The sequence below is a fragment of the Pogoniulus pusillus genome, chromosome 13 (assembly GCF_015220805.1).
Source record: "Pogoniulus pusillus isolate bPogPus1 chromosome 13, bPogPus1.pri, whole genome shotgun sequence".
In the NCBI taxonomy this organism is placed as follows: domain Eukaryota; kingdom Metazoa; phylum Chordata; class Aves; order Piciformes; family Lybiidae; genus Pogoniulus; species Pogoniulus pusillus.
In genome coordinates, this window is record NC_087276.1 from 8,524,716 (window position 1) to 8,551,614 (window position 26,899).

The 26,899-nt window shown below is 45.8% G+C and overlaps 2 protein-coding genes across 7 annotated transcripts in view; one reads left to right on the top strand and one right to left on the bottom strand.

The window, feature by feature from the left end:
* Positions 1-9,068, bottom strand: part of OPA1 (OPA1 mitochondrial dynamin like GTPase) — a 75,194-nt gene extending 66,126 nt beyond the window's left edge. For 5 of the 6 annotated variants that reach the window (XM_064152910.1, XM_064152909.1, XM_064152911.1 and 2 more), the window contains exons 1-4: positions 8,888-9,068; positions 3,372-3,690; positions 1,999-2,095; positions 724-831 (exon numbers count right to left, since the gene is read on the bottom strand). In XM_064152910.1, the coding sequence (XP_064008980.1) occupies positions 724-831; positions 1,999-2,095; positions 3,372-3,690; positions 8,888-8,916 (553 nt within the window). In that variant the 5' untranslated portion in view covers positions 8,917-9,068. The remainder of the gene's footprint in view (positions 1-723; positions 832-1,998; positions 2,096-3,371; positions 3,691-8,887) is intronic. The other variant, XM_064152912.1, reaches the window with a different exon arrangement.
* Positions 9,069-14,359: 5,291 nt separating this feature from the next.
* The window catches only part of ATP13A4 (ATPase 13A4), a 63,806-nt gene continuing 51,266 nt past the window's right edge, over positions 14,360-26,899 (top strand). The window contains exons 1-2 of the mRNA XM_064152913.1: positions 14,360-14,422; positions 25,907-26,080. Of these exons, the coding sequence (XP_064008983.1) occupies positions 14,360-14,422; positions 25,907-26,080 (237 nt within the window). The remainder of the gene's footprint in view (positions 14,423-25,906; positions 26,081-26,899) is intronic.

A 26,899-nucleotide genomic window follows, 5' to 3' on the forward strand; every position in this document is an offset into this window, starting at 1 on the left:
TGTTCTATGGCAGGGGGTTGGAACTAGATAATCTTTGAGGTCACTTCCAACCTAAACCATTGTATGATTCAATCTATCATTTTTAGTTCTAGATAGCCCACTGACCAGGAACATCCTACCTCAGTCTTTCAAAAACTGAAAACTATTAAGCCTACTGGACACACTGGATTGACAAAGCATCCTCTTGTCTGCTGTGCAGGACTTAGAACTCCCAGCTACTCCTTTGAAACCCAGCCCCTACATAAGCTAAACCCTGAAGCCAGTTCCTCTGGTGCTCTGTTCAGATGGAAAACACTATTCAACACAAAATAAGACCTTTATTATGAATCTCTTACTATATGATGGCATCATTAAGAATCATCACTCTTAATAATCCAGCTGTGGTACTGGCCAGTGCTGCTCTCACCTTCTCCAAATCCCAGCTGGACATGTTCAGCTTCTCTGACTCACTGAAGGAATTTAGTTTTCAATCTTTTTGTTTAGAGTTGCTGAAGAACTTTAGTTTTCTAGCCAAATTCACATTTCGATTCTCTGTACTTGCTGCTAGAACTCTTGCTTTTAAAAATACATTGCACTTACCTGTGTCCACCACACTTTCAGATGAGATACCCAGTGAGAAGGCACTTTCAGGATCTGCTTTCTTTTAAAGTCTAAGGACACACCTGTAACCTCATCTTGTCTTATATCTCCAAAATTAAAACTAAGCTGAAAAATTGCTCTCACCAGGAGAAAAAAATCCTTTCAGGGAAGCGAAGCTCTCTCCAATCTTGTCAAAGTCAGGCAGAAGTTTGGCAAGGTCATCTGCATCAGGGAGGGCTTTGATAAGTTTTTCTAGGAAACACAGCACAACAGTTAATGAGCAGGGTTCTTTTCCTGTTATTTTTGGGAACAAAAATGGCTTAGGCTAAAAAACTCAGCAGCTCTTTTAGGACTTGGATTTTTCTTTTCTTTGATAAAGAATGGGAAATTTTTCTTTTTCACATGTAACTTCCCCCTACTAGAGTTGGGGAAGATTATCAGAGCTGAAAAACTAGCTGCTGTTTTCTAGACTTTGAACTTCCTGATAAGTTGGTTGCCTCAGGTGCTTTCAAACGGTTTAAAATGTTGCTGCATTTCATCACGTTTCATGCATTACTCTCTCACATACCTTGTAAAACCTATCTTAAAGTTACATCACATTTACTATGCACACCTCTTGTACATTTAAATTCAGTATTTTTTCAGTTTCACTAACAAGCCACTTTTGTGACCCTTTAAAAAACTTGAACTAGCTTTCAAGTAAGATATAGTGTTTGCTAGAAATGAAACCAAGACAATATTTGTCTGTTGTTCAATTTCTGCTTTTGCCTATGCAATGCTCATACATGGGAGTAAAATCTTCATAACTTAAAACTCCCCCACCCAGCTTAAAAAAAAAAACATCACCTTACTATCCTGCATATATATAAGTAGCAAATAGTTGGAGTTTAGATATCTATCTTTCATCTGAAAGTGTGCAAAAATCCTACTGTAACCAGAAAACATAGTCTATATTTTTCCCTTTCTTTTGCATCTTTCATGGGTAGATTCTCTATTCTGATTCTCTATTCTGCATTTTCAGTTGATCCTTTACTCATAAATATGTAAAATATGGATATTTTTTACTTGTAAATGTCATTCATATAGGAAGGAAGAACTCTGACACACAATACTAGGAAAAACTGTATAAAAGCCCTTGATCACGTTGCAACTCTGCTTTAAACAACGGAATCATAAGGCCATAGGAAAGGACCAAGAACGCTCTCCAATGAAGGGATGAGTTATGCAATATTGATGCTAAACAGAGCTTAATTTCTTCCCACAAAACACCAACACAAATACCTTAGCAAGACACACAGCAAACTCTGCTAACACGAGTTCATTCAGAGCACAGCCCTCACTACTGCAGAGAAGCATTGAGGATCTAACCCCTTATAATGAAGTCTTTAGATTAAAGTAACATTGTAGCTTTTGTGATACCCAAGTCAATATGTTCATCAAGCTCCCAAAAGAAGTCAGGAACAATCCACTTATATTCATCGAGATCTGGCATCATGTCCTTCCACTGATCATATGTCTAATGCAAAAAAAAAGGAAAAATAAACAGTAAGAACAGAAAAAAAAGGTATGCATAGAAGCATAGGAAGTAATAGCTACATATAAAACATAGCAACATCTTTTAGATATGATATTTGAGTCAGCAGTGTGTCCAGGTGGTCAAGAATGCCAATGGCATAGCAACATATAAAACATAGCAACATCTTTTAGATATGATATTTGAGTCAGCAGTGTGTCCAGGTGGTCAAGAATGCCAATGGCATAGCAACATATAAAACATAGCAACATCTTTTAGATATGATATTTGAGTCAGCAGTGTGTCCAGGTGGTCAAGAATGCCAATGGCATAGCTACATATAAAACATAGCAACATCTTTTAGATATGATATTTGAGTCAGCAGTGTGTCCAGGTGGTCAAGAATGCCAATGGCATAGCTACATATAAAACATAGCAACATCTTTTAGATATGATATTTGAGTCAGCAGTGTGTCCAGGTGGTCAAGAATGCCAATGGCATAGCTACATATAAAACATAGCAACATCTTCTAGATATGATATTTGAGTCAGCAGTGTGTCCAGGTGGTCAAGAAAGCCAATTGCATCCTGGCTTGGACTAGAAACATGGTGGCCAGCAGGAACAGGGAGATCATCTCCCTGTACTCAGCACTGGTGAGGCCATACCTTGAGTGTTGTGTTCTGTTCTGGGCCGCTCACTACAAGAAGGACACTGAGGTGCTGGAGTGTGTCCAGAGAAGGGCAATGGGACTGGTGAAGGGCCTGGAGGAGCATCTGAGGGAGCTAGGGGTGTTCAGTCTGGAGAAGAGGAGGCTGAGGGGAGACCTCATTGCTCTCTACAACTACTGCAAAGGGACTTTGGAGCGAGGAGGGGGCAGCCTCTGCTTATTGCTGTCAAGCAACTGGACCAGGTAAAATTGTTTCAAGCTGTACCAGGAAAAGTCCAGCTTGGATACTACGAAATATTTCTTCACTGGACAACAAACACTGGAGCTGTTTAAGCAGCCTGTGGACCTGGCAATTAGGGACACAGTTTGGTGTTGACACTTCAGTGATGGGTCGAGGGTTGGACTGGATGAGCTCTTCCAAGCAGATGTATTCTGCAATTCTGTAACACTACTTGGATCTTTTTAAATCTGTACTAGATCTCTAAGCAATCTGGTTTTCATATTCACTCATCTTTACTGGCATTAGCTAACCAAGCAATGAAATACTGCATCTTTGTGACTATACCAAGAAATCTGCCAAAAGAAATGAAGCAGTTTCCACGGACAAGTACCTTCTTAGCTGTGTAACCACCACCTACAGCAGATCCCAGTATGAGATAGCGAATTTTGAGAAGCCTTGATGCTAGCCTGGCTAGCCAAAAGTTCCTGCGGAGCTGGTACCCATATTTGACATTTAAAAGTTTTGCTTTGCGTAGGGGAAGACGATTAAGAGAAGAGAACAGCTGAATGGATATCCTTAATGGAGGCCTTGGAAACTTTGAACTGGGATAGGAGGGATGATGTAGACTTCGGGAAGCAAGGTGCAGGTTTTGAGGTGGTGTTTTTCGTTTTATCCCATAGCTTTTATTTGCTAGGCTCCGGCAGATGACACTGAATGAAAGAAAGAAAAATCCCTAAGTAACAGGTTTCCTCAACACACCATTAACTCAATAACCTCTTTACAAGCAATTCACATTACATTTGAACTGGTTACAGACAGATTAAGCCAGTAGTGCGCCCAGGTGGCCAAGAGAGCCAATGGCATCCTGGCCTGCATCAGGAACAGTGTGGCCAGTAGGACAAGGGAGGTTATTCTTCCCCTGTACTCAGCACTGCTCAGGCCACACCTTGAGTACTGTGTCCAGTTCTGGGCCCCTCAATTCAGGAGAGATGTTGAGGTGCTGGAACATGTCCAGAGAAGGGCAACAAAGCTGGTGAGGGGCCTGGAACACAAACCCTATGAGGAGAGGCTGAGGAAGCTGGGGGTGTGCAGGCTGCAGAAGAGGAGGCTCAGGGGTGATCTCATTGCTGTCTACAACTACCTGAAGGGAGGCTGTAGCCAGGTGGGGTTGGTCTCTTCTCCCAGGCAACCAGCAACAGAACAAGGGGACACAGTCTCAAGTTGTGCAGGGGTAGGTATAGGCTGGATGTTAGCAGGAAGTTGTTGGCATTGGAATGGGCTGCCCAGGGAGGTGGTGGAGTCACTGTCCCTGGAGGTGTTCAAGAAAAGACTGGATGAGGCACTCGGTGCCATGGTCTAGTTGACTGGCTAGGGCTGGGTGCTAGGTTGGACTGGATGATCTTGGAGGTCTCTTCCAACCTGGTTGATTCTATGATTCTAAGAGCATCATTCTGCATGTACAATTTCCAGCTATCATTGGTATGCTACCAGAAAACAAACAAAAAAGCTGTAAACCCCCTTAAAGGGTATAGCATTTCTAGTGGTTACAGAAATAAAACCTTAAATAACATTCATGAACTCTGTTATTAATTAAATTTAAACTTCCACGCTGGAGTAAGGCAAGGAGTGTGTAATAAAATCATGGTTCGGGCAAACAGGAGGTTAAGAGTCCACAACTACAATCAACTTGCAAGATAAAAGCAGACTTGACATTTGGCCTATCTCATTGTGCCAGTTTGAGCCTAGCTGGGATATTTTAGTGAGAATAATTAGATTATAGGCTATGAAAAGGAAACAGTGGTGAAGTCTGCTGCACTCATAGGATTGCTGAGATGTATAAAGACAAGAACACAAATGTAGATAACACAGAGTTTTCTCTCTGGCTCTAGCTGCTTGCCTTCTCTCCCTAACTTGCTGTCTGTATAACTAATCCATCTGCTTCCTAACTCCCCTGGCCAATTCTCCAAACTCACCTTGAATGTAAGACAAAGTCTAGGACAAAGTAGAGGGGTGGAAAATTGGTGGGGAGCCACTCCTGGGGACTCTGGTTTCTGGGAGGGGTGCTGTGTTTCTGTATTACTTTTTAAAACTTGTTTATTTCTGTCTATAGCAGTATATAGTGTAAATACCTGCTTGCATACTGTGCTAAGCTGTAAATGTAAAGCTCCATTCTAATTTCCAGCCTGGTTGAGTCTAGTCTGGGTGATTTCATAAGTGTGGGGGCACAGGTAACACCCAAACTGTCACACTCATTTCAAAATTAACTTTTAGTGAGCATTAGGTTTGTAGAGGATTTTGAAACTTTAAAAAGCCCCATAACATACAGACAAAATTCCTTTGCAAAACACATTAGTCCTTTTTTAGCACAGCAGAATTTCTTTTGAGGTAGAAATACGTACCTAAGGGCTTCTTTCAGTTCCTTCCATTCTACAGTTCTAGGATGATGGCATGATTGTTTTGTCTATGGTCATGAATAGACCAAGATTACTGCTGGATATGGCTGAAGCACATTTGTAGAGTTTAACAGAGTAATTCAGAGTTATTCTCAGAATCATAGAATGGTTTAGGTTGGAAAAGACCTCAAAGACCATTCAGTTCCAACCCCCTGACATAAGCAGGGACATCTCCCACTAGAACAGATTGCTCAAGGCCTCATTCAACCTAGCTCTGAGCAGCTCCAGGGAGGGAGCATCCATAACCTCTCTGGGAAACCCATTCTGAAAGATCGGACTCTGAAAACAGAGTTCAGCCTGGAAAAGTACATGTTAAAACACATGAACCTGATCAATCCTGCCTACATTAAAACAAACAGATAGGCTAGAACAGTGTTCCTTGTATCACAGTATCACCAAGGTTGGAAGAGACCTCACAGATCATCAAGTCCAACCCTTTACCACAGAGCTCAAGGCTAGACCATGGCACCAAGTGCCACGTCCAATCCTGCCTTGAACAGCTCCAGGGACGGCGACTCCACCACCTCCCCGGGCAGCCCATTCCAGTGTCCAATGACTCTCTCAGGGAAGAACTTTCTCCTCACCTCCAGCCTAAATTTCCCCTGGCACAGCCTGAGGCTGTGTCCTCTTGTTCTGGTGCTGGCCACCTGAGAGAAGAGAGCAACCTCCTCCTGGCCACAACCACCCCTCAGGTAGTTGCAGACAGCAATAAGGTCTCCCCTGAGCCTCCTCTTCTCCAGGCTAACCAATCCCAGCTCCCTCAGCCTCTCCTCATAGGGCTGTGCTCAAGGCCTCTCCCCAGCCTCGTCACCCTTCTCTGGACACACTCAAGCATCTCAATGTCCCTCCTAAACTGGGGGGCCCAGAACTGAACACAGTACTCAAGGTGTGCTCTAAGCAGTGCAGAGTACAGGGGCAGAATGACCTCCCTGCTCCTGCTTCCAGTTGCACTGTCTGCATGCTTCAGCATTTGGAGATGCTTTGCCAGTTCAGAGAAAAGGCATCCACTCTGCAACAAGCAATTATGGATACAAATGTGAACACAGAAGGTTTCACCTCAACAGCAAGAGAGACTTCTTTACAGTGAGAGTGACGGAGCACTGGAATAGGCTGCCCAGAGAGGTTGTGGAGTCTCCTTCTCTGGAGACTTTCAAAACCCACTTGGATGCATTCCTGTGTGAACTACCCTAGGAGATCCTGCTTCAGCAGGTGGGTTGGACTCAATGATCTCTGGAAGTCCTTTCCAACCTCTAACATACTGCGATTCTACAACTTCCTCTGTAACATTTTAGTCTCACCACTATGTCAGAATGCTTAATGTTAAATCACATGCTGGACGCAAAATACGTGCAAAGTTACAGTTCTTGAAATTAATGCTTGTCCCTCAGTGTTTTTTTCAGGATTTTCAGTATTATCAAGTGCATTTATTTACAAAGAGGACAAACACAAGAGAAGGAAGCACTTCACAGCATTAAAGAGAAATTATTCATCTCTTAAGCCTAATTAAAATTAACACATCTTAAACACAAGTGAACCATATGAAATGGAAAATATGACAGCATTTTCTAATAACAGGCTCTATATCCTATACAGTTCTTTGTTTTGATACTCTCCAAGCACCAGAGATGACACTGTCTACGACAGGCATAATCTCAATGTCCAAAGAAGCTTTGAGTTTGTTATAAAAGCACTGCTGACTCAGAAACTGAGCTTTTGGAAGAGAAGTTAAAAGTCAGAATGGTGTGAATTGAGACAGTTTCTCCCAGTTATCTATGTTTAGAAATTTCCTTTACTGTAATGGAAATCTTCAGAAAAAGGGAACCCCACTGTCTCTTATGTTCATAGAAGTAATTATAATCTCAAAGGGTATTCTCTTGCTGCCATACTAAACTATTTAGAAGGCAATAACACACTTAGTATCTAGTGAGTAATAAGCAAGAGCAGAATCATCCCTAAAGCAGTACCAAGTTTCTCCTCTTTGACATGGAATTACAAGAGGCTCAGAAATTAACCATGGGTTGTGGCAATGCTACAGCAAATACATAACAACAACAAAAAAAGTGGAAGTGCCTCCACATTAGAAAATATTTGCACTGAGAAGTGCAGTTAAACTGAAAAAGGTGCCAGAATAATGCTATGAAACAAAAGTGTTTAGTGAGGTCCAAATTTGAAGCCTCTGGACAGCTGTCTTAAACAGCAATGACAAAAGTGAGCCTTCCAGACATGACTAGCTCTGTCATTAGAGCCTGCCTGATTACAGGTCTGCAACCTGACTGCTCTTGCATTGCCATGAGATTATAGATAACTTGTCAAAAAAGAAAACATGGCCTGTTATTATTGATAGCTAGGCAGTCCTGTTTAACAGACTCTGCTCCTCTGGAAGCAGAAAAAGCTCTAGCTGAATTTCTGCAATGAAAGAAGCACACAGCTCTACAGAACAATCATTACAGAGGGGTGCAAACAGCCTCAAGCTGTGACTGAGTGGGTTTAGATTGGACACTGGGGGAAAAATGATCATGGAAAGAGTGGTCAGGCATTGGAATGGGCTGCCCAGGGAACTAGTGGAGTCACCAATCCTGGATGAACTTAAAGGCCATTTGGATGTAGTGCTTGGGGATACGGTTTAGGGGTGAGCCTTGCAGTGTAGAGTTATCGTTTGGACCTGGTGATCCTGATGACATTCTCCAACCTGAGTGTTTCTGTGATTCCCTTTGGATGCTATACCTAACATTTCACAAATGTTGCTCCAGTTTGAGAGTTCAAAATATCCCCACTTCTGCTGGGGTAAATGTCTTTCAAGATAGGCCACAAATACCTCTAATAGCTCTGACTGCAAAGCAGTCTTTCAAATGCAAGCCAACCAAAAGCAGGATTTCCTTTCTCACTTGGAATCAGACAACAGTTATGGTCCTACAGCTGCTCCCAAATCTGCCAGGGAATATTGGAGATTACCAGCCATTTGATTTCACTGCTCCTGTCTGGAATAGCGCAGAAGAGTGGTGAAAGCCGAAAGGAACGTAGAGCAGCTGCTGAACAAACCAACGCCTGGACCACAAAGGTGTCCCGAGCTCCCTAGGGCGGGGATGCAGGAGACGCAGCTCCTTTCTACATCACACCCCCGGGAATCCAAAGGATGGACAATTTCCATGCCTGAGCGCATCAGTTTCACGCTAGGGGTCCCCACGCTCATCCCTGCGCCACTGCCACACGCCCCCTCACCCTGCCTCCCCCGCCAGCAGCCCCGATCCTACGGGGGCATAGGGCCTGCGCAGCCGGGAGCAGGTTACAACGAACATCGCGCCCGAGGCAGAGGCCCCAGGATCGGAAGACGGGGGAGAGGGTCGCGGCTTCGGCTGCCCCTCAACCCGCACCGCCACCGCCCTCCCGCGACGACCAGGCCCGCCGGCGGCCGGCCGCGCCCGCCCTGACCCCTGCCACGGCCCGCCCCGCTTACCAAGCGGCCGCCGCTCGCGTCCGCCACATCCTAACGACCGGCAAGGTCCTGAAGGAGCCGCCCGCACCTTGGCCGCCGGTCGGGGCTCCGTGGCCGCGTCTGTTGCCCCGGGCTGCAGCGGGCAAGGGCAGCTGGAGCCGCCGCGGCCACGGGCTGACGGAGCCGCTGCTGCCGCTTCCGGAAACCGCGGTCCGCCGCAGCCGGCCCGGCTAGAAACTGCACCTACCGCGCAAAGGTTCCGGCAGCGAGGACGGAGCGATTTCATCGAATCATAGAATCAGCCAGGTTGGAAGAGACCTCCAAGATCATCCAGTCCAACCTAGCACCCAGCCCTAGCCAAGCAACTAGGCCATGGCACTAAGTGCCTCATCCAGGCTTTGCTTCAACACCTCCAGGGACAGTGACTCTGCCACCTCTCTGGGCATTGAGTTTAATGTGTCAAACGGCAGCCAATTCTTCAAACCTCAACATAAAAACCACAAAGCACAGAAGATATTTTGTCTCTATAAATGACGTTCAAAAGTCTAGAGCCATCTTGTCAAAGGTGTTTTTCATTACAGTGAATGTGTATACTCGTTATAGGTGTACAGTGAAGGTGTTTGCTCATTACAGCATCTTGGCCCCATAATGACCCTTCTCCTTTTATTGAGACAGTTTTGCTGCTGGTTCAGAGTGAGCCATCCCTGGTATGTGTCCTGGAACCATTTATGAATGCAACTGGCTTTGTGTGTGTGACTTCAGTTGCCCACTTCTACCTGAGAGAAATGAAGAGGTTGGAGGGCAGAAGGGCTCTGCAGCAGGACCTTGACTGCCTGGACAGATGGGCAGAGTCCAATGGGATGGGGTTCAATAGCTCCAAGTGCAGGGTGCTGCACTTTGGCCACAACAACCCCATGCAGAGATACAAGCTGGGGTCTGAGTGGCTGGAGAGCAGCCAAACAGAGAGGGATCTGGGGGTGCTGATTGATACCCGCCTGAACATGAGCCAGCAGTGTGCCCAGGTGGCCAAGAGAGCCAGTGGCATCCTGGCCTGCATCAGGAATGGTGTGGTCAGCAGGAGCAGGGAGGTCATTCTGCCCCTGTACTCTGCACTGGTTAGACCACACCTTGAGTCCTGTGTTCAGTTCTGGGCCCCCCGGTTTAGGAGGGACATTGAGATGCTTGAGCGTGTCCAGAGAAGGGCGACGAGGCTGGGGAGAGGCCTTGAGCACAGCCCTACGAGGAGAGGCTGAGGGAGCTGGGATTGGTTAGCCTGGAGAAGAGGAGGCTCAGGGGTGACCTTATTGCTGTCTACAACTACCTGAGGGGTGGTTGTGGCCAGGAGGAGGTTGCTCTCTTCTCTCAGGTGGCCAGCGCCAGAACGAGAGGACACAGCCTCAGGCTGTGCCAGGGGAGATTTAGGCTGGAGGTGAGGAGAAAGTTCTTCCCTGAGAGAGTCATTGGACACTGGAATGGGCTGCCCGGGGAGGTGGTGGAGTCGCCGTCCCTGGGGCTGTTCAAGGCAGGATTGGACGTGGCACTTGGTGCCATGGTCTGGCCTTGAGCTCTGTGGTAAAGAGTTGGACTTGATGATCTGTGAGGTCTCTTCCAACCCTGATGATACTGTGATACTGTGATACTGTCTTCCCCAGTCTAAGTGCACAACTCAGCTACATCCAAGTCACAGTATCACAGTATCTGTTCTCTGACCAGGATTTGACATGGTCCTTGTTAGGACTGCTAACGTGCTTTGCCCTGATCAAGCCATTAGAGTCAGTGAAAGCAGGCATATTTAATGGCATTCAATGCAAATATCTTCCCTCCTGAAAATGAACTGCGTCAGCAAATATCTCTATTATAATCACCCTTCTCTATATGTTCTCTATAATCAACCATCTCTGTTATGATCAGCCTCATAAACACTTGTGCAGAGAAAATCTACCAGAATATACTGAATCTGCTGTATAGAATCATAGAATCAGTCAGGGTTGGAAGGGACCACAAGGATCAACTAGTTCCAAACCCCCCTGCCATGGGCAGGGACACCCTACCCTAGAGCAGGCTGGCCAGAGCCACATCAGCCTGGCCTTAAACTCTTCCAGGGCTGGGGCCTCAACCATTTCCCTGGGCAACCCATTCCAGGCTCTCACCACTCTCCTGCTCAATAACTTCCTCCTCATGTCCTGTCTGAATCTCCCCACCTCCAGCTTTGCTCCATTCCCTCTAGTCCTGTCCCTCCCTGATAGCCTGAAAAGTCCCTCCCCCTCTTTTTTCTAGGTCCCCTTCAGATACTGGAAGGCCACAAGAAGGTTACCTGGGAGCCTCCTCTTCTCCAGACTGAACAGCCCCAACTCTTTCAGTCTGTCTTCATTGGAGAAGTGCTCCAGCCCTCTGAGCATCCCATGCGTATATGCTCAGAGAACAGCAATACTATAATCGACTGCATACTATCAGCACTTCATTTAGTTTTTATACTTGGGATGAGTTAAATTACTTTATCAACTTTGGGTTGTTGAACCTAAAGAAAAGGAGACTGAAAGGAAGCCTGACAACACTTTTCAAGCATATAGACTCAAGCTACACGTAAGCAAGAAATGATGTTCCCCATGTCCACTGTGGAGAGAACTTAACTTGAAAGAAAGATTCATCTCTCTTCCTTGCAGACCATTGTTTCTGACTCCCTTCTTGTTTTCCTCTCTGCTATCCTGTGGACTGCCAGCAGCTGATTAGCAGCTTTCTACTTGATGTGCTCAGAACTGGCCTTAGTTAAGCAGGAAAAGAGATCTGGGGCGTTTAGAAGTTAAGCTGCTATTCATCTAGAGCAAAATAAGTTGCGTGAGGATGATGTAACCCATTTGCAGCACTGAGCTAAAAGTTCCCTTGCTTGCTTTTAGGTTTATTTGCTCAGAAATGTGAGGGACTGTGATTTAAACCTTGCCTTTCTTTTTGAATGTTGACTTGACCAGCTGTCTTTGTTACTTACATCAACTGAAGAATAAAAATCATGATACTTGGTAGGACATGATGCAAATAACTGGGTTTAATTACCAGCTAATATGTCATTCTTCCTTTGGACAGTAGAGAGCAACATACAACTAAAGGTTCTAAGACAGCATCGAGGTGAGGTCTTTAGAGGCGATTCCTCTTGGAGAGAATGAACCTGCTAGAATCATGGAATCATAGAATCAGCCAGGTTGGAAGAGACCTCCAAGGTCATCCAGTCCAACCTAGCACCCAGCCCTGGCCAATCAACTAGACCATGGCACTAAGTGCCTCAGCCAGGCTTGGCTTGAACACCTCCAGCGATGGCAACTCCACCACCTCCCTGGGCAGCCCATTCCAATGCCAATCACTCTCTCTGGAAAGAACTTCCTCCTAAAATCCAGCCTAGACCTCCCCCAGCACAACTTGAAACTGTGTCACCTTCTTCTATTGGTGGTTGCCTGGGAGAAGAGACCACCCCCCACCTGGCTACAGCCTCCCTTCATGCAGTTGTAGACAGCAATGTGTTCACCCCTGAGCCTCCTCTTCTCTAGGCTAAACAACCCCAGCTCCCTCAGACTCTTGTCATATTCCACCAACTTCCTTGGTTCTGGCTTAACCGATTTTGCTGGAAATAGTGAATGTTTTACACCTGATCTGTCCCTGAGTCATGGTACAAACAATGGGCAGCTTTTCTTGTACTGATTAACCTCACTCCCCTGTTTTATCTCCTTTGTTCCTTGCACTTCTCCTACTTCAGTTTCTCTGATGCTGCCCACAGCAAGATTGGTGGTGCTCTTTCCTGGTGCTTGAGATGTCTGAGACTTACCATATGGCAGCAAAATGCTGATGAATAGGAAGGAACTGGGCAGCTCTTGATGTGTTTCAGTCACCCTAGAAATAATATTCTAGTTTCCTTAACGTATTTGCTGGAAGAGCAGGTTTGCCTCTCCTGACCTCATTCCTAAAATATTTAGTGTGTAACTTCTTAAAAAGTAGCAAAGAACAAGGAAATAGAAAGGAGTGAATGAGAGTGAATCACAAGAGTAACAAACAAATGCAGCCTGGTGGGAACAAGGGGATAAAAAGGGAGGAGAAGTGAGGGGAGAGGAAGGGGAAGGAGAAAAAGAGTGAGAAGGGGGGAAATGGGGAAAAAAGGGGGAAAAGGGGGGGGAAATGGAGGGGAAGGGGGGAAAGGGAAGGGAAGGAGAGAAGAAAGGGGGAAAAGAGGGGAGGAAGGGGGAAAAAGTGAGAAGGGGAGGGATGGAAAAAAGAGGGGGGAAAAGGGGGTGGAAAGGAGGAGAAGTGGGGAAAGGGAGGGGAAGGGAAGAAAAAAGGTGGAAGGAGGAAAATAAGGGGAGAAAGAGGGGAGGAAGGGGGGAAAGTAAGAAAGGGGGGAAGAGGGGAAAAAGGGGGAAAAGGGAGGGGGAAGGGGGAAAAGGGGGAAAGGGAGGGAGAAAGAGGAAAAGGGGGAGGAGGAGGGGGGAAGGGGGGAAAAAGCAGGAAAATGGGGGGAAGGGAAAAAAAGGGGGAAAATGAGGGGGAAGAGGGAAAAAAGGTGATGGAGGGGGGGAAAGGGAGGGGGAAGGGAGAAAGAGGGGGGGGAAGGGATAGGGAAAGGAAAAAAAGGAAAAAAGGGGGGAAAAAGAAGGGGGTGGTGGTGGTGAATGAAAGAAAATTTGAAAAAGGAGATGATGAAGCCCTTAGTGCTATGTTTCTGCCAGATTCCTTTTGGCACTGATTTGTAGGTAAGAGAAGTTTGTACTCAGCTCTGTGACAACCACTCCGGGAGGAACTCCAGTTTCCCTCAGGAGTACATAGCCTCAGTGACATTTCCCAAAGCATCCTAAGACACACAGTGAAGTCAGAAGGCATTCTGTGACCATACTTCTACTGCTAAATGAAAATATTGGTTACAGATCCCACATGGTTGGATCCTGACACACAATCCATAAATCCAGCTGTACAAACTGGGTCCCCTGTTTCCAGTGCCAGAACTTGAGTTTGTCTCCAAGGCATATATGGGGAGGGGGGCACAGCTGGACACTTAATGCAGGCTGTTTGCTAAGTGTTTACAACCACAATGCCTATTTTACTTCTCCTTCGGACACCCTTCTGGTCTCCAGTGAGTCCACAGTCTCTCAAAGGAAAACATTCCCTTTTGCCCTCCCCTGAAAGTTGCATGCCAGCAGCACTTGCTTGCACCTGAGGTATGACCCACAGCCCTACTGAGACAAACACCTGGAAGATCTTTTTCTTTCTTGCCGTGCCTTTGAGTGATTTTTGCACATACCCTCATGGTTGCAAAACTCCCAACAGCAAAATGAAAGGAGGAGGGATGAATGCTACCTGCAAACCCCACAGAGAGGGAGGAGCTCCATTCTTCAAACATCAGCAGAGTTATAAGAAAGGTGTGTACTTAGAACACTTCCTCACCGTGGAGAGGTTCAAGCACACAACACTGGAGGTCTGTGCTGAGGGTGCTCTAGAAGGTCTCCAGAAGGTCATTCTATGGAGGAAAATCCTGCCAGAAACCATTATGCACAGCTTAACCAGGGAGAAGAGAACGAAATGGTGAGTCTTATCTCTCTCTGTCTTTCTCAGCTTGGAGCAGAAGATGCCACATGTTCTGCAATAAAAAGCTGTTCAGTTGTGGATAGTGGGGGTGCTCTCACAGCAGAAGTGTCCAGTTTGAAAGGGAATTTGTTTTAGCAGGAAGAAAGTTGCATGTGTCCACTGGATTTAGCTGGTTATCCCTTCCAACACGGGGTGGCTTGGCAGATTATTAATGTGGCATTACAAATCAGGATGGAGGTGGCCTTCTATGAACTTGAGGGATGGGCCAGAGCTGTGTTCCTAGGAACTTGACAGATGAATCTCTGGAGTCAGGGACAAGGACTGGGAGCCTTGGCTTTCTCTGGAACACGAAAACACATCTGATGTGTTATGTTGGCATAAATTATTTTCAAGCTGTTGAATTGGCAACATGATTCCAGCCTGAGCATCTGTATGAAGCTTCTTTCTGAATATAGAACCACTTGACTTTATTTCTCTATTCCTTCTTTCCCAACCCTTGTTTTTCTATTTGTAGAGCTACTATACCTTTCCCCCCCCCAGAGTTTCCCAGGGGAGAGTATGTTTACACACGTCCTGTACCATGTGGAAATAAGCTCTATGTTTACATGAAATATCTGACCTGCTTCCCTTAAATAGTAACCTCAGTGCATAACTGTAGTAAATTCGGTGTTTCTTAGCTGCTTTGGTGTTACTGAGTGTCATGGATCAGCTATTCAGCACATCTGCGTTCTGTCCACCTAACAGATTCTGCTGGAGATGCCAGCCCCATGGTGTAAAGCAACAGTTCTCATTCGTGTCTGGTAAATGCAGTGCTTCTTACAGGCACTTCTGTGCTGCAGAAGTGCTTCTCTGTGCCGCAGAGCTTTGCTATGCGTACGTGCAGGCTTTCTAGGTGTACACCAGCCCCAGCAAACCATCTGAAACACAGTAACTTAGGAGCCGAAGCGGCCGTTCCCTTCCAGAAATCCTGGAGAAACCTTCCAAAATCTCCTCAGCGAGAATTCCGCTCCGGTGAAAAGCGACCACGCCATGGCAAAACACGGAGCTTTGTTATCCCTAGGTACAAAGGTGGCTTTCTGCCTTCCGGGGAAGGGGATGTCATCTTTCGTGTGATGCAAGCCCGAGTGACGCGGGATGTGCTGGGGAATGCGGTAGAGTCATCCGGCAGCGCCAAGTGAGCAGCGCAGGAAGCGCAAGGCTCTGGCGCTGCGGGTGGGGACTAATTATCCCAGCGCAATGCAGCACCGCCTGCCTCTGCCGCCGCTTACTAAACCTGCTGGCAGCGCCCCGCTCCTGGCTCTAGCCCTGGTGCTGATGTGCCACTCTCTGCTCCCCAGCTCCAAACAGCTGATGCCTTTGTGTCTGGGCTCCGCCCTGCCCTTGGCCTTCTAGGACCATAAACGCCCTGTCATTCTTGTCCCACTACTGTCACTAGCAGCGCCAGAAATCCAGCTGGAGCTAATTAGATCCGAGCGTGCTGTCTGGTGCTGCGTAGAGCCACGCTGTTGTTCCCTGCATGCCCAGCTCCAGGCACTCAATCTGTACCTGCATGGAGCCAGCCATCCCAGCAATGGTCTTGTTTCTCACCAGCATGTGTGCCTCGAGTCCAATGCTAGGATTCTGCACTGTGAATTTGAGGCTTTCCATGCACAGCTTCTGTGCCCATACAGTGTTGAGGCAGCCGGTGATGTGAACCCTGGATGTCTGGCAGTTGCTGTGTTCTCCATGCCTGCAGTGAGCATAAGCAGTGCTCATCTACCTGGGCTTCCCAAATGAAGATCACAGGAATAAGCAGTGCTCATCTACCTGGGGTTCCCCAATGAAGATGACTGGACTAAGGTGCTCATCTACCTAGAGTTCCCAAATGAAGATCATAGGAATAAGGTGCCCATCTACCTGGGGTTCCCCAATGAAGATGACTGGACTAAGGTGCTCATCTACCTAGAGTTCCCAAATGAAGACCACAGGAATAAGGTGTTCATCTACTTGGGGTTCCCCAATGAAGATGACAGGAATAAGGTGCTCAACTACCTAGAGTTCCCAAATGAAGATCACAGGAATAAGCAGTGCTCATCTACTTGGGGTTCCCCAATGAAGATGACAGGACTAAGGTGCTCAACTACCTAGAGTTCCCAAATGAAGATCATAGGAATGAGGTGCCCATCTACCTGGAGTTCCCAAATGAAGATCACAGGAATAAGGTGCTCATCTACTTGGGGTTCCCCAATGAAGATGACAGGACTAAGGTGCTCAACTACCTAGAGTTCCCAAATGAAGATCATAGGAATGAGGTGCCCATCTACCTAGAGTTCCCAAATGAAGATCATAGGAATGAGGTGCCCATCTACCTGGAGTTCCCAAATGAAGATCACAGGAATAAGGTGCTCATCTACCTAGAGTTCCCAAATGAAGATCACGGGAATAAGGTGCCCATCTACCTGGGGTTCCCAAATGAAGACCATAGAAATAAGGTGCTCATCTACCTAGAGATCCCAAATGAAGATGACAGGAATAAGGTGCCCATCCACCTGGGGTTCCCAAATGAAGATGACAGGAATAAGGTGCCCATCTACCTGGGGTTCCCAAATGAGGATCACAGGAATAAGATGGACAAAAGAAGTTGAGTGTTAGGTGCAAGTAAAACCATAGCCAAGCTGTGCCAGACTCAATAGGTGTGGATGTGTCCTGTTTACACAGCCATAAGAGAGAGAGAAAAGTTATGAGATAGAGGAAAAAGGCTACGAGGGCGTTTACAGTACTTTAAGAGGATGAGTGAGAAAATTAACATAATTATAGAATTTGGAAATGTTATATTGAGAATGGATAGAAGTTAACAGGAGGAGTTAAGCTGGACAAGAGGGTCACAATGTTGGTTATCAAGTGGAAAGGCTGTCATTGATGTGGTATAGGAAAGGTATAGCTGTAAGAGGTGTCACGCTATAAAGTGGTGGTTTGGGATGGATGCCAAAAGAGAAAGCAAGCTCTGAATTCTACAATTCATTTAGGACTTTGGTACAGCTCACTAAGAAGGTGAGTAAAGGAAGAGTAAAGTACCATGTAGGTGAGAGAAGCTGTCAAAAAAGACACAAAGGCAGCTGTGCTTAAGAAGAGAAAAGGAGACTACATGAGGTAAAAGAGAATTATGAGCAGACATCCTTTCTTTGTTAAAATCATGTATTTGAAGGTCTGGGCAGCCAGAAGTGGCACTGGCATGTAATGTCTCACTGACACTGCAACAGTTATTTATTTATTTAAATTCTAAGCCATGAAAAATGTTTTTCAAGATTGTTTTCTACAGTCAGTGTAATCCACCTGAAGCAGATGACTGCTCAGCAATACCTGACTTCTCCGACAAGATTGTACCACTTGGTGTAATAACCTAACAGCTGACACTGAGCAGGTGTCAGTTCTTCCAGAGTAAAACACTTCAAGTAGTTTTCAAATCATACAAGTGGTTCATTTGGGCTCTGGCCATGCAGGGATCTCCCATGTAGAAGTAGCTGTCTGTTCTGATGGGGTAAGTTGGGGAGCTCTAATGAGAAGAAAAACTTGGAAGAATCATAGAATGGTCTGGGTTTGAAGAGACATCCTCAACTAGATCAGGTTGCCCAGAGCCCTGCTGAGCCTCACCTTCAGTATCTCCAGGGAAGTGGCCTCAGCCACCTCCCTGGGCAACCTGTTTTGGTGTTCCACCACCCTTATAGTAAAGAACTTATTCTTAACATCCAATTTAATTCTGCTCTTTAGTTTGAAGCCATTGCCCCTTGTCTTATCTCCAGAGACCTTTGTAAACGGTCATAGGTGCAGAGGCACTTCAGCTGTGCTGTCAGTCATGTCACATTCTTAGAGGGGCACACCACTGCATCCCCAGGGCATTTCCTGTCTCCCATTACCTCAGCCTTCTAAGTTTGCTTCACTGTTTTGATTTCTTGGTACTGCTGAGATGCTGGAGAGTCCTGCACTGAAGAACATTCACTCAGATTTAGGAGATGTAAGAAAATCCTTGTATAGATCTCTGGGATCACTTTGCATGAATAGAACACATTTGCTGCAATGAGAGTCTCCTTCTCTGGAGACTTTCAAGACTTGTCTGGATGCATTCCTCTGTGATCTGGCCTAGATTGTGTGGTCCTGCTCTGGCAGGGAGATTTGACTCAGTGATCTCCTTGGGTCCCTTCCAACCTCTAATATCTTGTGATCCTGTGAGAGTTCACTATCATGGTGACAGTGAACTCTTACAGGAACTCAGATCAAACTTAGTAATGCATATTGAGTGCATGAGATAATACACATTTCTCTTCGTATCTCTACTCTACCCTGGTGAGACCTCATCTTGAATATTGTCTTCAGTTTTGGGCTCCCCAGTTGAAGAGGGACAGGGATCTGCTGGAGAGGGTCCAGCAGGGGGCTAGGAGGAGAATTAGGGGACTGGAGGAGAGACTGAGGGACCTGGGGCTGTTTAGTCTGGAGAAGAGAAAACTAAGAGGGGATTTAATAAATGTTTATAAGTATTTGAGGGCTGGGGGTCAGGGGTGGGGGGACAGGCTCTGCTCACTTGCTCCCTGGGACAGGACAAGGAGCAATTGGTGTAAGGTGCAGCACAGAAGGTTCCACCTCAACACAAGGGGGAACTTATTTACTGTAAGGGTCTCAGAGCACTGGAACAGGCTCCCCAGAGAGGTTGTGGAGTCTCCTTCTCTGGAGACTTTCAAAGCCTGTCTGGATGCATTCCTGTGTGACCTGAGCTAGATTGTATGGTCCTGCTGTGGCAGAGGGAGTTGGACTCAAGTATCTGAGTCCCTTCCAACCCCTAACATCCTGTGAGTCTGTGATATCCATTTGTAATACTGGAAGGATAGTGAGAGCACTCTGGACACATCAGCTTGCATTAGAGAAGGCTAATAGGTATGGTACTAGGAAGGGAATTATTTTAGGAATTAGCAAGCCTTTTCCTTTTGCTTTTTTTCTTCCTTCAGAAAGACCTGTTTGAATGTTGTTTGGAGTTTTGTGCTCGATTTTCTGTTTGCTTGTGGGGGTTTTGTTTTGCTTTGTTTTGCTTTGCTTTGCTGTGCTTTGCTTTGTTTTGCCTTGCTTTGTTTTGTTTGAGAAGTAATTGTAGGTTAGAATAGGAAAAGGGAGGAAAAGAACAGCTTTTAACCCTCTGCCAATTTGAGGCTCCTCTCTGTACGGCTTAGGACTAATTATTCCCTTTTCATAAACCCTGAAGTGCAAAGCCTGAATCTTGCAGTGCAAAATGTTGTGATAGGCTTCAATGCGCTGCTGCTTCAGGAGGGATGTGCCAGAAGCCTGTGTTCCACAGTTGCTAATGTCTGAAGGAATGGAGTAAGAGCAATCACCTGGTGGCTCCCAGTTTTCTGCTGCATATTGGCAGCTATCTGCCTCCTTTGGGTTTGAAAAACTGAACTCTTAAAGCTAAAACAGAACATGAGAGGCACAATCTTGTTCCAAATGGAACAATAGTGAATGTTGGTAGTGGTTTCAGAGAGAACAGAAAAAAAAAAAACCTGGTGAAATGGGGTCTGGTTTTCAAGAATGAGTCTCAGTTATTAAATTCCTTGAGAATCTTAACCAGTCTTTCAAGTCTAATCCTATTACCTGTTGTTATAGCAACAGGGTGTTTGTGATAGGGCACCTAGTGACTGGGTTGCTAGAAATATGATAGTTTGCAGCCACTCTTTAAGGTCCTTGCTAGTAGCTATAAGCCTCTAAAGAAAATATTGCCTGAACTTGTTTAACTTTTGCATTTAGATTCTGCTGTGCAAATTACTTGGAAATTACAGGCAAATTTTCTTTTAAGCACAGGTGGCAAAGACTTGCTGGACGCTAAAGTGATAAACCCTTGAGTGCTGATTGTAAAAGCAGCTAAGAACCTTTCTTGGCATAAGCACGTTTCCTGCCAGCTGGACAGATCTGGCAGCTTTTTCTGTCCAACATTCCATGGTCCCCTTCTAGGCCCTTCACTCACAAGTTTTGTTTCAGCCAGACTTCTGCCTGTTGGCAAGTCTCAAGAGGAAAGGGATCCTAACAGATGAGCAAGCAAAGTTTTACAATACACTACAGCTTATCAAAAATCATACTGCAGAGATGAGATAAGCCCTGCATACCAGCCTCCTGTGTAAACAGTGCTACCTCCTGACAGATCTTGGGGTTGGACTAGATGACCTGTAGAGGTTCCTTCCAACCCAAACCATTCTATGATTCAAGGAGAAGCCTTATGGGTAGCTGATCTTAGCTTTGTTTTCCACTATCTCTCGGACTGGCACCCTCAATAACCCAGGTTGTTTGGCCATGTAATGTTATATATGCCAAATGCACACAGTGAGCCCTGAAACCCCTGCTCACTCAGGAAAGTTGTCAAGCTGGAGGTGTTCAAGAAAAGCCTGGATGAGGCACTTAGTGCCATGGTGTAGTTGATTGAAGAGAGGTGGGTGCTAGGTTGGACTGGATGATCTTGGAGGTCTCATCCAACCTGCTTGATTCTATGATTCTGTGTGTGTGTGAGCTCATCAGACTCATCTTCAACAAAAAACCTGCCTACACCAGCACTGCCTCTCTGTGTGATGAAATATAACCCAGAAAAAAAAGAGTTATTCTTCTTTCCACAAGAACCTGAAACCTTCCTGACAGTCATGTTCTTGCTGGTGACACCAGCATAGAGATTTCTGCCAACCTGAAAGGCATTGTATGCCATAGTGGACATGCATTTGCTACATCAGCACAGCCTCTTTGTGTGATCATAGAATCAACCACGTTGGAAGAGGCCTCCAAGATCATCCAGTCCAACCTAGCACCCAGCCCTAGCCAATCAACTAGATCATGGCACCAAGTGCCTCAGCCAGGCTTTGCTTCAACACCTCCAGGGACGGTGACTCCACCACCTCCCTGGGCAGCCCATTCCAATGCCAATCACTCTCTCAGCCAACAACTTCCTCCTAACATCCAGCCTAGACCTCCCCCTGCACAACTTGAGACTGTGTCCCCTTGTTCTATTGCTGGTTGCAACTGGCAGAAGAGACCAACCCCCACCTGGCTACAGCCTCCCTTCAGGTATTTGTAATACAACCCAGAAGAAAAAATTATTCTTTCCACAAGAACCTGAAACCTTACTGACAGTCATGTTCTTGCTGGTGACACCAGCACTGAGATTTCTGCCAACCTGAAAGGCATTGTTTGCCATAGTGGACATGCATTTGCTTGGAGATCTTTGTAGCATAGACCCAGTGGATCCTGAATTAGCTCTAAGAGTGTCTAAAAGCTAATTAGTGCAGGACATTCACATGGCTAGGTAAAAATGCTGAAAACCCTGCATCATGTGCATCCTTGTTCCCCTCTTCTTTGGACACATTATGGATACATCTCCTGTGGGTTTAATAGTAACTTTTTGGAGGTGGGGGGGAAGAGAGTTTTCCTAAAGAATTCCATTGTTGAGAGACTTCTCCTAAGGAATTTCATTATTGACTTATTTGCCAAATGAGAAGTATCAGTACTAACTAATTCTGGCTCCATTGCAACAAGGAGTTGAAACCATTGTTTGGTTTTATGAATGCAGCATTCATTGCTGTAGTACTTCCAGCTGAAGGGACAGGGTCAGATAAAAAAAAGCTCAACCTAACAGAACATTTTGTTCTAAAGTTAAGTACTGAAAAGTTTTGGCCCTGGGAACTTGGGTCCGAGTTATTTTTGGAGCTTGATCTCTTCCCCTACTTAACTTTACTTCTGAATGATGTAATCTGCTCCAGACAGTTCCAAACCATGGGAGATGCTTTGCTTTGGCTTTAGTTTCCTGCATGGACATTCAAGATACAAATCAGAAGTTAACACCTGATGCTTATTCTTTCTCAGCTTACACTTTGCAGAGCTCCTGAACATCTATAATCAGAAACGTCACATTCACCAAAACACAAACCAACAAGCTCAGAGAATCACAGAATCACAGAAACAGCCAGGTTGGAAAAGCCCCTCAGGATCACCAAGTCCAACCTGTTTCCCTACTCTACAAGAGTCACCGTAAACCATAGCCCTAAGCACCACATCCAAACGACCCTTAAACTCATCCAGGGTCAGTGACTCAATCACCTCCCTGGGCAGCTCATTCCAGTCCCTGAGCACTCTCTCTGTGCAAAGATTTTCCCTCATGTCTAGTCTAAAACTACCCAGCCTCAGCTTTAGGCCATTCCCCCTTGTTCTGTCTCAGCTACCTGTGAGACCAGACCAGCTCCAGCCTCTCCACAATGTTCCTTCAGGTAGCTGAAGACACTTGAACCAACACCTGTGCTTATGGGACAAAATGGACACTCATTCTGAGTAGCTCAAGGGTATCTGTCTGTTTGTCTGTCTCTCTAACCATATATCTCAGGAAATTCCCTTGTGAGAAGCAGCAAGCTCCAGCAGATAGCACAGTGGATATCTTAAGAGTATGGCCTTTTTTTCCTATCTGAGCTGTTTTCTTTGTCTCACTCTCTCCTAATTTTGGGTTTGGAAAGTGTCTTGAGATATTTTGGTCTTTATTTAGTGAGGAAACTATTCTGGCAAAGACCTGGAACTGTGCAGGCACAGGGAGCTTCAAGCACGTATTTTGATGTGCTTAATATGTGCATGTTTTCCCAGGCAGAGAAAGAAGAGTTTGCCCTAGCTCTGTCATAGAATCATAGAATCAAGCAGGTTGGAAGAGACCTCCAAGATCATCCAGTCCAACCTAGCACCGAGCCCTAGCCAGTCAACTAGACCATGTTGTCATATAAAGCTTGGAGGATTCTCCAAGCATTCAGCAGAGATTCAGCATTTCAGCAGAGAAGAACAGCACTAACAGAAGAAGATCCCAGATGACTGCCAGTCACATGCTGATGGTCCACCCTCTGCCTTCTTAGCTGTATTAACTACAGCCTCATTGGCTGCTCAGACTTTGGGCGTAAGGCACAGATCTGGAAATTAAAGGAATGATTCACTGCCAGAAGCAAGATGCACATGGCAGCAATCTCAAACTTCCTCACCCTGATATTAATGCCCATCCCAATTTGAAAATACAATTCCAGTCATTGCAGGCTCAGCCATCTACTGGAGGAAGTCTGAAGGCACGTTCTTTTCACAGTTCTTCCCTTAGGCATCTCTGTCTCCTTGGGAGTTCCTTTGCCTTGCTGACAAGTTGTGAGGTCTGGATGCAAGCCTTGGAAGGCTGCTCATAAACCACTGCTGTGAACAGTAGGTTCACACTGTTCTAGGCACAAGTTTTGTATGCTGGTGCTGACATTCATTCTGTACCTCTTTTGTTAAGTGTCGAAATAGACAGAGAGCCTTTCACTTGTGTGTGTATTAACTGCATGTGGCTGCTTCACTACCTGCTAGCAACCTTGCCTATTTGCTGTCCTCCAGGAGCTGCAATCTGTCTTCTGCAGTCACCTTATTCTCTTGGGCTGCTCAGAGATTATGGAAGCCTTTGAAAATGCTGAGTGTGTGCATCTCAAGGTGGTATAACCAGATCCTGTGCAATACAGGCCAGCTCTGTGTCATTTACCATCCCTTTCCCCCACATTTGACAATTCCTTCCCTCTAGAGACCCCATGGATATTACCTTGAAAGACTGAGTCTGTCTTTTAGAGAAGAACATAGCACAGGTAGGCTGGGGGAAAGTTTGGAACCACTGGGTAGGGCTCATGTTTCACATAACAAGCAAAGACACCAGCACAAAAACAGGAATTATGCATTACTCATCATCACAATTATGTTGCCTTTTCTTCTCACCTTTGGAATGGATCTTGCAATATCTGTGGCTGCAGATATCTGATCATCAGAAGCAGGTTGCACAATTGCTTCAGATACACTAGGAAGAAGGAGATTGAGGAATCTTAGCCCTTATGTTAGCAAATTCTCCTGGTCATCTGATGTAATTGCAGCCATGCAATCTCCCTTCTTAGATCAGGGCTGGGTCTTCTCTATAAATTCACTGTGTGCATTTAATTTTACCTTTAGACATTCCCTGATAGGACTGCTGAGAGGGAATTTGGCCTTGGCAGCAAGACCTGGCAGCACTTAAACTGTAATGCTGACCAGCATCTCTTTGAAGGCATCTTGTCTCACTGCAACAATTCCCTCTACTCACACTAAGTAGCTTCCTGTGGTATTCTGAACCTGTAAAACATTCTGCAAGTATTCATTAGTTTTTCTTACAGATATTATTGTTATTGCTATTATTATTGTTGTTATTACTGTTGTTGTTATGGTTATTATTGTCATTATTGTTTTTATTATTATTATTTAGGACAATTACATATTGGCAAGGTCTAAGATCCCCATACTGGAGCTACTATGGAAGATAGTAATAGCTCTATGAAGAATCATAGGATTGTAGAATCAGTCAGGGTTGGAAGGCACCACAAGTATCATCTAGTTCCAATCCCCCTGCCATAGGAAGGGACACTCTACCCTAGATCAGGCTGACCAGAGCCCCATCCAGCCTGGCCTTAAAAACCTCCAGGGATGGGGCCTCAACCACCCCCCTGGGCAACCCATTCCAGCCTCTCACCACTCTCATGCTGAACAACTTCCTCCTCAGGTCCAGTCTCAACATACTCACCTCCAGCTTTACTCTGTTCCCCCCAGTCCTGTCACTCCCTGAGAGCCTAAAAAGTCCCTCCCCAGCTTTTTTGTAGGCCCCCCTCAGATATTGAAAGGCCACAAGAAGGTCACCTGGGATCCCCCTCTTCTCCAGACTGCATAGCCCCAACTCTTTCAGTTTGTATCATAGCAGAGCTGCTGCAGCCCTCTGATCATCCTCGTGGCCCTTCTCTGAACATGCTCCAGCACGCCCACATCCTTCTTGCAATGGGGGCTCCAGAACTGGAGGCAATGTCCATGCTGAGTTGTGGAAAGCAGTTCCAGCTGGTGCAGCCACACAGTGTCACTGGGTACCACAAAGACACTAGAGGAGTCTCTACAGAGCAGGTGCATTAATGCAGACTCACTGCTATGGCAGGATAGCATCAGTGCTGATTCTGAGGCAGGCACTGCACTAGTTGCTGCAGTGGATCCTCAGCACTGTCCATCCCCTTGTACAGACATACTCAAGTTCATCAGCTGTCCTTTAGAATGTTGATCAGGCCAGCCTGTGTTCCTAACTTGAGGCATAAAGATTAGGATGTCTTATTCTGGTAACATTCCAACTCTCTCATGCTGAGTTTCACAAATACACAAAACTGGTTCAGAAATTTGGTCAGAGTACAGCAATCCTTTCTTTTTTTTTTTTTGGTGAAGGAGGATGAAAACTTTTGTGGAACATGCAAAGTTCTTCCCTGCTCGTGGGTAGGACACATAAAGAAGCCAAATACAAATTGTAAGACTGGTTGTTGGGTTGGTTTTTTTTTCGTGGTACAATACCAAACAGCAGTGGATGATGAGAAAGTGTAGCATTCCAGGTGCTTCTTTAAGAGAAATAACAGTGATCTGCCTCTTGTCTTTGCTGTACAGGATATTTTTGGCTACAAAACTCATGGCTGCCGAAAGGCCTTGTGCATTGCTGGCTACATCTTGTCCTGTGGGGCTCTGCTGCTGCTCTTCTACTGGAAGCCAGAGTGGGATGTGTGGGCAAACTGCATCCGCTGCAGCTTGGAAGAAGCTGACACTGTTCTGCTCAGAACAACAGTAGGTGAACCCTCCTGGCTTCTGGTTATTTGCAGATCACAGATAGGGCAGCCTGTCTGCCTTTGCATGGTGTAGCAGGTTGATAGCACTTTTCATAGCAACATAGGTTGGAAAAAGAGCCCTGGGGTCATTGAGTCCAATCACTGACCCTGTTCTACAAAGCTCACCCCTAAACCATACCCACAGTAGGAGCCTACTTTAAATTAGTCCCTAGCATGGGGTCAGCTGGGAGGAATCCAGTTAGCCAAAATCTCTTGCATTGCTGATTTCCTGCAATACTATCTTATGTTTATCATCACTGACCTAAAGAACTCCCAAGTATTCCACAAATTATGTGTAACTTGATGATTGGAATGGAGGAGAAGAACTGATCTGACAACGAGCTGAAAGAAATTCAGGTGAATTTTGAGAGTGCTTATTTGCTCAGTCCTTCCTCCTCCCTTCCACCATTGATATGTTTCCTACGTTGTGGACTTGTACTCCATATCCTAAAGCATGTCTTTGCTTGCCAGGGACCAGCAGATCCTTTCTCCCTCACTTAGCTGTCCTGGTAAAGCTGACTCTTTGTGCCAAAATTTAGGCTGTGTGCCAAACCAAACATTTGCCTAGCTCCCTTCCCAGCAGTGTCCAACACTGCTTGCTGAGGGATCAGCATAAGGAAGAGACCAAGCTTAGACTGTTTTCTTGGCTGTATGTTTCCATTTTATTCCATTTTCCACCTTATTCTGTGATTTTTAACCAGCAACCTTACAGAACTGTGCTGGCAGTCTCACAGAATTGCTGCAGCTGAGCTGATGGCTCTTTAGCTTTTCAGACTGA